Here is an 11360-nt window from a genome sequence, read left to right on the forward strand (position 1 = left end):
TATTTATTTAAATTAGAATCAGGTAAAAAAAAAATTAATCTTATAAAGCAAAAATAATTTCCCATTTTATAGTTACAATGTTGAAAAGTTTAATATTAAAACTCTGTAAAGTTTCAAAGTATTTGGGTTTCATCATGTTTAATCCTATCACCTTTTCTCAGGACACACTTTTTATATGCAAATCAGCAAGAACAATCCGGGGTTATTTACACAACATTTACATTAGGAGTCAGCCAATGGAAAGCCTTCATTCTCTGCCTTCCCCACCCATCTCCCTTGTATAAAGAGGTCCTCTCCCTCCTCTGATCAATGACTCTACTTCCAGAGATACCGGTATACTCATCTACTACAGCCCAGCTGGAGATTTGGTGACGTTGTCTGGAGCTGATCTGCAGAGGAACCCAATACTCAAAGAAAACTAATTGGACTTCATCACAGCGGAATCCTCACCACATTAAGGTAAGGTCACTTTCATCTAACCAATCAATGGATCTTTATTATTTAATGAACATTTTTTTAAAAATCCTGCAGAGGTTTATGAGGCATATTTAATAAATATATGGAAAACTGACACAAAGGGGCAATGAGTGGAGGTTTAGGACAGGATAATATGTAATACAATGTATACAGAAGACAGGATAGCCATTGGAGGCTTCCCATGATCAGCCTGATGAAAAAGTTGTTCGTATTACAGGATATAATAAACGTTGTGGCAGTAATTTGTGTGATGTAATACAATTTCAAACATATGTTTAGGTGGCCAAATAATTTATAATTGTTTTCTAAATCTCCTATTACAAGTATATTCCAATCTGTACAAAAACAATTGAATGAACAATGTTGAATTCTTTGCTATGAAATACTACCTCTCACCAAAAAAGGAGTACAACATTATACTTCATAATGTCACTGAAAATTCACTTCATGATGTCTGTCCTTCTGATTCTATGTGGTCTTCCTGAGAACATAAAGATGACATTTAGCAGGAAAACGCCTTGAAAATGTTTTTAAGATGCCTGAAAAGGGATGTGACAGTTGAGTGTTTGGATGATATGACATCACTCATGGTAATTGTGGATCATTCTGGGACTTCACAGTTTTGGAGAGAATGTTTTAGGGAAATGCCACTAATATCTTCTGATATCCTTTAGCATGACCTCTGCTGTCTTCTGAGTACAAAAAGTGAGGCAACCCTTTTCTATATTTTCCTTGAGAGTTTTGATTAAAATACGCTTTTTAACTGACTGAGCTCCGTGTTCATCCCCCTGAATTTATGTAACCAAAACTGGAAAGTTGTATAAGGTAAAATATACAGTAAGCGCTCGTCAATGGTGATAGCAGCTGAACATAAAGGAAAACTCATATAAAGTCCCACAATGCATGTATATAAAAATGCAGCGCTTAAGAAGAAAGGTGATGTTAAGACACAGTCCAGTGAAAAAAAGTGCTCCGTGTTCCTAGTGCGGATGGTAAAGATTTACACTAACCAGATAGCGTAATATTATACGCATGTGTACATATATCCTGTAGAATCCCCTTCTGCACTCAGATCTGGTCAAATAGATAGCTGGAAAGGATAGACGTCCTGCGCCCTCTTGTGGTGAAAGAGTGGTCCAGCAAGTCAGAACGATGCCAATCAGAGTAAGCCTTCCCCCTTCACTGAAGATGACCAGGAGATCCCTTGGGGCTGTAAAAGTTGAGGAAGCTCCTCACAGGGAACACAGGGAAGTGCTCATAGTGTAGTAGATAGGCTTTTATTATAAAAACATAGGTGCACAATAAAACGGGTGTAGACAGGTATGCATGAATACACTGACCCCTTGTAATTTAAAGATGGCCGCCGGGCCTCCTCGTGGCACCGGCGGCTTAGTGTCAACGGCGTCCCAGGTCCACCTGACGCGTTTCGTGCGCACGCACTTCTTCAGAGGTGGAACAAGGACCGCCGTGACCGTCTCCTCTAACGTTTATACCGAATCTGGCGCATGCGCACTGATGCGGCGCCATCTTGCCGAAGTCCGGGCGTCCGCAATTCACAAGTGCGCATGCGCGGATGCCATTTTACCATGGGCCAAAGTAGATGCAAGTCTCTAGACAGCGGCTCCGTACTAGTGGAGTCCGGGCGTCCGTGTTGCGCAACTGCGCATGTGCGGGCACCATTATGTCATGTGCCAAAAGGTAGAATACCCAGCGCTAACTGAAGCGTTATTGTGGGTACCGGACGTGATATGCACTGTAATAAATAGCAAACTAAATAATATTATGTGGGGAACCCCTTCAGAGGACATCCAATGAAAAATAATATTAAGGGGAGAAGAAATTAAACATGTTCCCAGAGACTCCACTAGTACGGAGCCGCTGTCTAGAGACTTGCATCTACTTTGGCCCATGGTAAAATGGCATCCGCGCATGCGCACTTGTGAATTGCGGACGCCCGGACTTCGGCAAGATGGCGCCGCATCAGTGCGCATGCGCCAGATTCGGTATAAACGTTAGAGGAGACGGTCACGGCGGTCCTTGTTCCACCTCTGAAGAAGTGCGTGCGCACGAAACGTGCGCACTTCCCTGTGAGGAGCTTCCTCAACTTTTACAGCCCCAAGGGATCTCCTGGTCATCTTCAGTGAAGGGGGAAGGCTTACTCTGATTGGCATCGTTCTGACTTGCTGGACCACTCTTTCACCACAAGAGGGCGCAGGACGTCTATCCTTTCCAGCTATCTATTTGACCAGATCTGAGTGCAGAAGGGGATTCTACAGGATATATGTACACATGCGTATAATATTACGCTATCTGGTTAGTGTAAATCTTTACCATCCGCACTAGGAACACGGAGCACTTTTTTTCACTGGACTGTGTCTTATCATCACCTTTCTTCTTAAGCGCTGCATTTTTATATACATGCATTGTGGGACTTTATATGAGTTTTCCTTTATGTTCAGCTGCTATCACCATTGACGAGCGCTTACTGTATATTTTACCTTATACCTGTTTGTAACCATATTTATTAGTATAGCGGCTCTCTACCATACTTTCCTAATGGGGGACATCTTTGATATTAGAGCCTCTAGATCTCTAATACCGGACGATATATTCACACAAGTTAACGAAACAGATGATCTGAGGGGGTTGTTCATTCATCTGCACAATCTCACCACCTCTGAAATCAAGACCATCTGGGATATCTCCTTTTTGGAGAAATATGTTAAAGATCTAATGGTCCCCAGATCTCTTAGATGGGATATTTCTCCTGACACTGATGACACTTCATCATTATTGGAATGGTACCATTATTTCAATACGGTTGGGATTGACATGCTTAAATTCTTAATTGCCAGAAAAAAGAAAAAGCTGATCTACCTTGATAAGGAGATTAACTTGGTAAGGGATAAACTTACCCCTTACAAAACCAATGATGACTATATCACTGAATCCAATAAGTTAAAAAAACACCTAGAAAATGTGGATTTGGAGCAAAAAAACAAAAAAAGAAAGAAATACAGTAGAGATTTGACTGACTACCAAACACAGCAGGTGTTCAAATGGCAAACTCAGGACACCACTAATATGACAGGTAGTAGTGGTTCCCATCCACCCTCTACCCCGGTTCATAAACAAGGTCAGCAAAATCCCACTAATTCACAGAGTAAGATGAGACCTTACAATTCAAACAAAGTAAGTTATAACATCACTACCCAGAACAAATTCCAACCACTAGCGGAATTATCAGATAGAAATATCGGGTCTAGGGACAATAGATGGCATCCTAATGCTCACCCGAAACAAAGAAATTCTGCTCCATATAACACCCAGCAGAAATCTAATAAACCCAATAAACGCAAAAACCACTATAAGAACAATCATCATCAGGGCCCTTCTTACCCGCAGAGGAATTCTTTTGATAACCGAAATGATTATCACTATTACAATTCTCCACAACAAGGGTATTACAGAGACCAGTACCCCCATGATTACCAAAACCAATATTGGAGACCACCATATGATGAGTATTATGCTCCTCCTACCCCCAGAACTCCAGATACCCGCACTAATAATGGCCATCATTTTTTAGAGAGAGGCAGGGTACGAAAACGAAGCGACAACATAGAGGTAAAAGGGGAGGAAGGAGAATCAATAGATCCAACAAAACGAAGGAGAACGTGATAGGGAAGGGCATTTTTAATCTTAGCGCAACTCCCCTTTCTGATAATGAACTCATTCTCCTTGATAAGGGCTTGAAGTTTGCTCCTGCTAGACCCATGAATAAATTTCAGGCCTTTATTGATATTCAGAAATTCGCAAGAAAGTTATCCATCAAAAGATATTTTCTGAATAATCCCATCTTTAAACAACCTTCCAGTCATTACACCTCCCTTGCCAATGCATCCACTTTCAATCCCCCACCACAGAATAATTCTGCTGTTGGTTTGTTCAAAGACCAGGTATTGAAAGATCTGAAAAATCTCCCGCCCAAGAGAATATATAAGGACCTTAAGACTGATGCAGCTATTAAATCTCTTTTGGATAAAAAAGACCTTGTAGTTAGACCAGCGGATAAGGGCGGAGGGGTTGTGATTATGAATAAAAGCGATTACACAGCAGAAGTGTATAATATTCTTGGGGATGCGTCAACTTACCAATTGCTTCAACAAGATCCCTTGCCTGGGTATAAACGCACCCTTAAGACCATTATTAAAAATGGGTATGATAGTTCCATTATTAATAAGAAAGAGAAGGAATTTCTGTGCCCTAAGGCTCCCCGCCTTCCGGTTCTATACATCTTGCCAAAGGTTCATAAGAATCCATTAAAACCACCCGGTAGGCCGATAGTGAGTGGTATCGACTCACTCTGTTCAAGAATAGGCGCCTATATTGACCAGCATTTACAACCTTTAGTACTTCACACTCCATCCTACTTAAGAGACACGAAGCATGTTCTCAATTCTATTAAAGATCTTTGTATTCCTCCATCCGCTTTTTTGGTCACAGCGGATGTTGAGGCGCTGTATAGCAACATCAATCATAAAGATGGGATGATTGTCGCTAAACATTATCTCACACATGAAAGTTCGTTACTTTCTCCACACATTGATTTTATACTAGAACTTCTGGACTTTGCCATGTCAAAAAATTATATGTGGTTTGATAGTAAATACTACGTGCAGGTCAAGGGTGTTGCTATGGGGGCAAAGTTTGCCCCCAGCCTAGCAAACCTGTTTATGTCCTTTTGGGAGGAGGACAATATCTATGCTATGGACTGGCCCGAGTTACTTTTCTATAAACGGTACATCGATGACATACTTTTATTTTGGCATGGCACGGAGCAGTCCCTTATCAACTTTTTTGCCTCTCTCAATAACAACAAGGTTAATATAAAATTGTCATATAACTACAGCAACACAGAAATCGATTTCTTAGACCTCACTTTACTAAACCTAGAGGGGAATATTGCTACAAAATCCTTTTTCAAGCCCACCGACCGCAACAGCTTTATTCCTCTGGGAAGCTGTCACCATCCCAGTTGGTTAGCAGGAATACCGAAAGGGCAATTCCTCAGACTCAGGAGAAACTGTACCAGTATCGATGCCTTTTACACGCAGGCTAATATCCTAAAGGATAGATTCCTTGAAAAAGGTTATGACAAAGCGATGTTGGATGGCACTATGGAAGTAATCGCCAATACAGACAGACAGGAATTATTGAGTATCCAAACTAAACCATCCAAAACTTTGGTCTGCCCATTTATTACTATTTTCTCGGCTCAGTACAGATCCATAAAACACATTATCACGAAAAATTGGGGGATCTTGAAGGCTGATTCCACGCTCTCTAAGATACTTCCGGATAAACCTGAAGTTATCTTCCACAGGTCTTCCACTCTGAGGGATAAAATAGCTCCTAATGTGGTCTCTTTGCCTACACCACCCCCCTCTCTGTTCAGCTATACCGGTTTCTATCCCTGCAACAAATGCATTGCTTGTAAGTGCAATGGAGTGAGGAAGAAAAAGCTAGACACGTTTTCCTCTAACCAGACTAATAAATGCTACAATATTGATAAATTCATCTGTTGCAATAGTAGGTACGTTGTATACTTATTAGAATGCCACTGTTCCAAACAATACATTGGGAGGACGACTAGGCGACTTAGGGATCGCCTCCGGGAACATGTCAATAACATTAAAAAGGGATACAAGGAACACTCCCTGTCCCTCCATTACAGGAAATATCACCATAGGGACCCCTCCAGTCTGAGATTTGTTGGTATTGATGCAGTAACCGCACATTGGAGAGGAACTTTTAAGACCAGGGCGGTCTCACAGATGGAGACTAAATATATTTTTGAATTAGAGACTTTGCACCCTGCAGGCTTGAATATTGAACTTGATGTCAACTGCTACATCGATAATAGTTGAACCTACTAGGGTCTATAGCAGGATATTGACACGAGAATCCACGTTGACTATACTTTAGGTCAACGGTGAGTCATTATACACTTAACCTCATTTTAATTTCTATTTTAACCACTTGTGTATGGTAATTAGCATAAACCCATTTCCACACACGCTCATTTGAACTGGACCATATCTATCCTTACGCCCGGACTTCGGCAAGATGGCGCCGCATCAGTGCGCATGCGCCAGATTCGGTATAAACGTTAGAGGAGACGGTCACGGCGGTCCTTGTTCCACCTCTGAAGAAGTGCGTGCGCACGAAACGCGTCAGGTGGACCTGGGACGCCGTTGACACTAAGCCGCCGGTGCCACGAGGAGGCCCGGCGGCCATCTTTAAATTACAAGGGGTCAGTGTATTCATGCATACCTGTCTACACCCGTTTTATTGTGCACCTATGTTTTTATAATAAAAGCCTATCTACTACACTATGAGCACTTCCCTGTGTTCCCTGTGAGGAGCTTCCTCAACTTTTACAGCCCCAAGGGATCTCCTGGTCATCTTCAGTGAAGGGGGAAGGCTTACTCTGATTGGCATCGTTCTGACTTGCTGGACCACTCTTTCACCACAAGAGGGCGCAGGACGTCTATCCTTTCCAGCTATCTATTTGACCAGATCTGAGTGCAGAAGGGGATTCTACAGGATATATGTACACATGCGTATAATATTACGCTATCTGGTTAGTGTAAATCTTTACCATCAAAACTGGAAAGTTGGCATAGCTGGTCGGCAACAAGAGAGCAGAGTATCTCCTGTAGATTATTCTTATGGAATGTTTACTCTTTTCATGGAAGTATCTGCCAGAAATATGAGGGTCACCAAAACTCTTCTGGCAGCAGATACACCTTTCCATCAATGATGACCAAAGTTTATTACATTCTCTTCCTGAAGGAGACTTGGGGGTTAAATGAGTCTTCTGACCACCAATTACTGAGAGCCTCTCCCCCCGCACACAACTGCACTTATAGCTATTGGATATATTTATGTGTTGCTATGTCTTGGCTTTTCCATTTGTTTTGCACTTGATAAAGTTATAACCTTACTTGATAATTTTCTTATAGAAGGATTGCTGGCTTTCCATATTCAGCTCATTTAACTATACTCCATAAATTTCTATTCCCGAGCCCCATTCAATAAGATGTGAAGCTTTAGGGAGCATCTCATATATATATATATGTATATCAATGTGGGTAATAGTATTCATATTTGAAACATTTCTATAGTTTTTCTAAAACAATTTGTTTTCTTCTTAATAATTCAACGTTTTCTTTTTTCGCTCTCCAAGACACTATGGCCTCCATTACTCATGGTGTTGAAGGATTTCTGAATAGAATGATCTCGTTCTATTCACAAGAAATAAAGCAGGTAGACTTACAGGAGTACTTCACCATTATGAAGGAACTTGGAGAAGGTGGATATGGAAGAGTTTTATTGGCAAAGGACAAGATAACAGGTCAGTGAACTATTCTAAGTACCGTTTCAGTATCCTCTGCAAATATTTATGTATATGTTTGTACATTTGTACACTATAGACTTTATATTTATTAAATCTCCATAAATATATCATGTTTAAATATTTTTTCATGTTGGTAGAATGATTTAGGGAACTAAGCATTGGGCTGATTCTTGGGAGCAGTTATGCAAATAATAAAATGCCTTGATGGGTACATATCTGTCTGGAGCAGTGGACTGTATTTCCATGCAGACTGTCCTAGATAATGATCACATGTGATGCTGAGCCTCCATGATTAAAAGGACAGACATATAATGAATGAAAGGGGCAGGCCAGGAATAGTCAGGCTGGGAAGGATATGATGCTAACAATGCTGGACGTCCTCCAGCCAGGAAACGAGATGGGATCTGTATGACTTGCTGAAGCTTCTGATGCACAATGAGAGACTATCGCTGTGTTCAGTGAAATCAGAGTAGGACATTTCAGCCCAGGAAAGGTTCTTGTTCAGCTGATTGATGGCTGAAATTTAGCTATGAATGAAGCATAATACATTCTCAAACATTTTAATAAGATCCGTTGCTCGAATATTGAGATTTTCAAGTGGATAGAAAAAATGATCAGCTAAAAATTTCCATTTCTTAATCAAAGTTAAATAATTTTTTTCTACAGGTCAAAGAATGGCATTGAAGACCATGGATAAAAACAGAACCAGCCAGCGGTCTTTCCTCCAGGAGTTCTGCGTTTCATACTTTCTTTCATCTCATCCCAATATCATTGGATGTATTGGCATCGCCTTCACCACCATCGACTACTTTGTGTTTGCCCAGGAACTAGCCCCTGTTGGTGATCTCTTCTCCATGATTACACCATACGTAAGTACATTAAGGTTTCAGTATGACCTTTTTTTTAAAGTTTTGGATAAGGGAGAGTTAAAACTAATAATGCCCATCACTTTGTCTTAATGATGGAGATTGCCGGAACATTTATAAAAAGAGAATCTCTTTTGGGGGAAAACAAACGGCAATAGACTCCACTCCTAGTCTAAAACTAGATCAAAAGTGATGGCCATGCTTATACTTTAACTTATTCTGAATTGCTCTTTATATTCTATCTTACTGTATTTAAGAACTATTGTATTTTGATTTTGTATTCCTAGGTGGGAATTCCAGAAGACTCAGTTAAGAGGTGTGCTCTTCAGATCTCCAATGCTCTCGAATTCATATCCGAGAAAGGACTGGTGCATATGGATTTGAAGCCAGAAAACATTTTGGTGTTTGACCAGGACTGTCACTTCATCAAGATCACAGACTTTGGCCTTGCGAAGGTCAGAGGGACAGTGATAACATCCAGGTGTGGTAGCAAAACCTACATGGCCCCAGAACTACGTGACATGACCATTACGGATGGACTGGTTGTAGATGGCTGCCTTGATGTGTGGGTGTTTGGTGTTACCATCTACTGCCTACTTCTAGGGGAGTATCCATGGCAGGTGGCCATGCCTGAAGATGAAGGATATAGAGGTTTTGTTGACTGGCAAAACAATTTTCATATGGACAATCCTCCTGAAGCATGGAGAAAGATTTCATCCAGAATAAGAAGGATGTTTGGTGATCTTTTGGCCATTGACTTTTCTAAAAGAAGTAAATCTACAGAAATCCTGAAATACATGAACGAAAGCTGGAAGGAAGAAATCCCAGATGCAATCACAGGACAAGAAGATGAGGACCCCATCAAAAGCAGCTCTGTACAATCTGAGGTAACCTCCATTTCTCACCTGAACACCTCACAGCGTAGTGTTACTAACAAGTCCTTGTCTTACTTTTTGACCACAGACACTTCTGGATCTCAGTCTGAGATGACTCCATTGACCCAGAAGGATGACATGGAAGAAGCACTGATCATATTCGATGATGAGTTCTCCTTACTTGTTGGTGCAGAGGTAAACATTGGATGAAGAAGAATCATGAGTGATGGTGCGTCCGAAAGAACATCACATATGGCCAACTTCCCCAGGTATGTGCCTTTCTCAATTCACAATTTAATCTTTTAGGGCCATGTCACACTAGCAGTTCAGCACTAAGTCATCACTTTTTCCACCACAATATCCATCACTGATTTTGCATTGATACTAAAGCAATCCAGTTTCAGTCAATAAATAGCCGCCACCTTATCTTCCTTTAGAGGGATTATCCTCTTTTAGGAGCTCTCTGTACCTCTTCTGATCTGCAGATCTCTATAAAATGTACTACTGAGCTACCAAGAATGTTGTAACACACTAAACCTTTCATCCCAACTCTTCATTTTTGTAAGAGTGGCATGGGTGCAGTCTATGCCTACATACTTGCATTATGCGTCCTTCACTTTCATCTCAGATGGTTGGGGGGGGGGGGGTACGTCAGTGATAGAACTCTTGTTAGCAACTCAGAAAGGGGTTGGGTTAGGCCTTGTAGTTCGGAAGTTTAAAGTGAAGCTTGAATCAAAGGGGCCGATACTAAAGTCCTTCTAGCTAACAATGGTAATAACAGGACTATTGTTGGATATGATATTAGAAGTTTGCGGTAAAATATTTGAAATTGTTAGTATTTTATTATGGCATTGCCAAGACCATTTATAGTACATTATGAGAGAGCCTTCGTCATTATTTTTATATGAATCTAGAGCAGTCAGACCAGTTAAGGATGGTTGCTTATTGGTTGCTGTAGGTCTCTATCCTTTTTTATTTTGTCTTTTTGACTAGATTTGTCTACTCTGTGGATAGTTTGTAATTTACACAACCACAATCTGTCATATAACCTCTTGGAGGAACCTTTTAAACATTTTTGTAACCTTTTTAACTGAACCACAACCGGTGATTTCATTTATTACTCCAGGATACTCAGTTTTTCTATATAGATATTCAGAACTGACCACATGCATTTTGTCCTGTTACATTCCCTATTCTTGTTTGCATTTCACAGATCATTTCTATATTTTGCTCTAACAATATTTCTTTACATTTTTCAGATGACAAGTCTGGACTATCCCCAGTGGATGAACAAGGCCCCTGCCTGATACATGGGGGAATGTAACTTGTAGATATATGAGTAGTTACTCCTCCTGTGCACTGGGTGGGGCTCTTGAATTTTCTCTGTACAGAAAAATACCCATTGATCCTGCCAGAAATCATTTGAGTTCCTAAATTACTTTTTGAGCTGACAACACTGCCTCTGTTGCATCTGAAATGCTAAGCAGTGTTGTCAGCCAGGTTTAGAAGGACCTGTTTAGCACTGACAGAGGTATATACTGGTATGTCAACCACTTTGCCACATGATTTAACATTTGTAACTGTGTGTACTTGTAAGTCAACCACCAAATTACTTTTTGGTGAATTGGATTCATCATTGAGGCAAATTGTAGCTTCCAGGCAACTCTTGTTTGGAGCAAACCATGATAATCATATAGTATATCCGGGTAAATAGCATCT

At 40.7% G+C, this 11360-nt stretch overlaps 1 protein-coding gene across 1 annotated transcript; it reads left to right on the forward strand.

Annotated features, from left to right (window-relative positions):
- Positions 1–7734: 7734 nt before the first annotated feature.
- On the forward strand, positions 7735–10948 carry LOC149454784 (serine/threonine-protein kinase SBK1-like). Its single transcript, XM_089687107.1, has 4 exons — positions 7735–7897; positions 8567–8769; positions 9054–9836; positions 10901–10948. The coding sequence occupies exons 1-4, from the start codon at positions 7735–7737 to the stop codon at positions 10946–10948; spliced, it is 1197 nt and encodes a 398-aa protein (XP_089543233.1).
- The last annotated feature ends 412 nt before the right edge of the window (positions 10949–11360 follow it).

The sequence above is a fragment of the Staurois parvus genome, unplaced genomic scaffold (assembly GCF_062004578.1).
Source record: "Staurois parvus isolate SC_StPar_1 unplaced genomic scaffold, SC_StPar_1.0 ptg000417l, whole genome shotgun sequence".
In the NCBI taxonomy this organism is placed as follows: Eukaryota; Metazoa; Chordata; class Amphibia; order Anura; family Ranidae; genus Staurois; species Staurois parvus.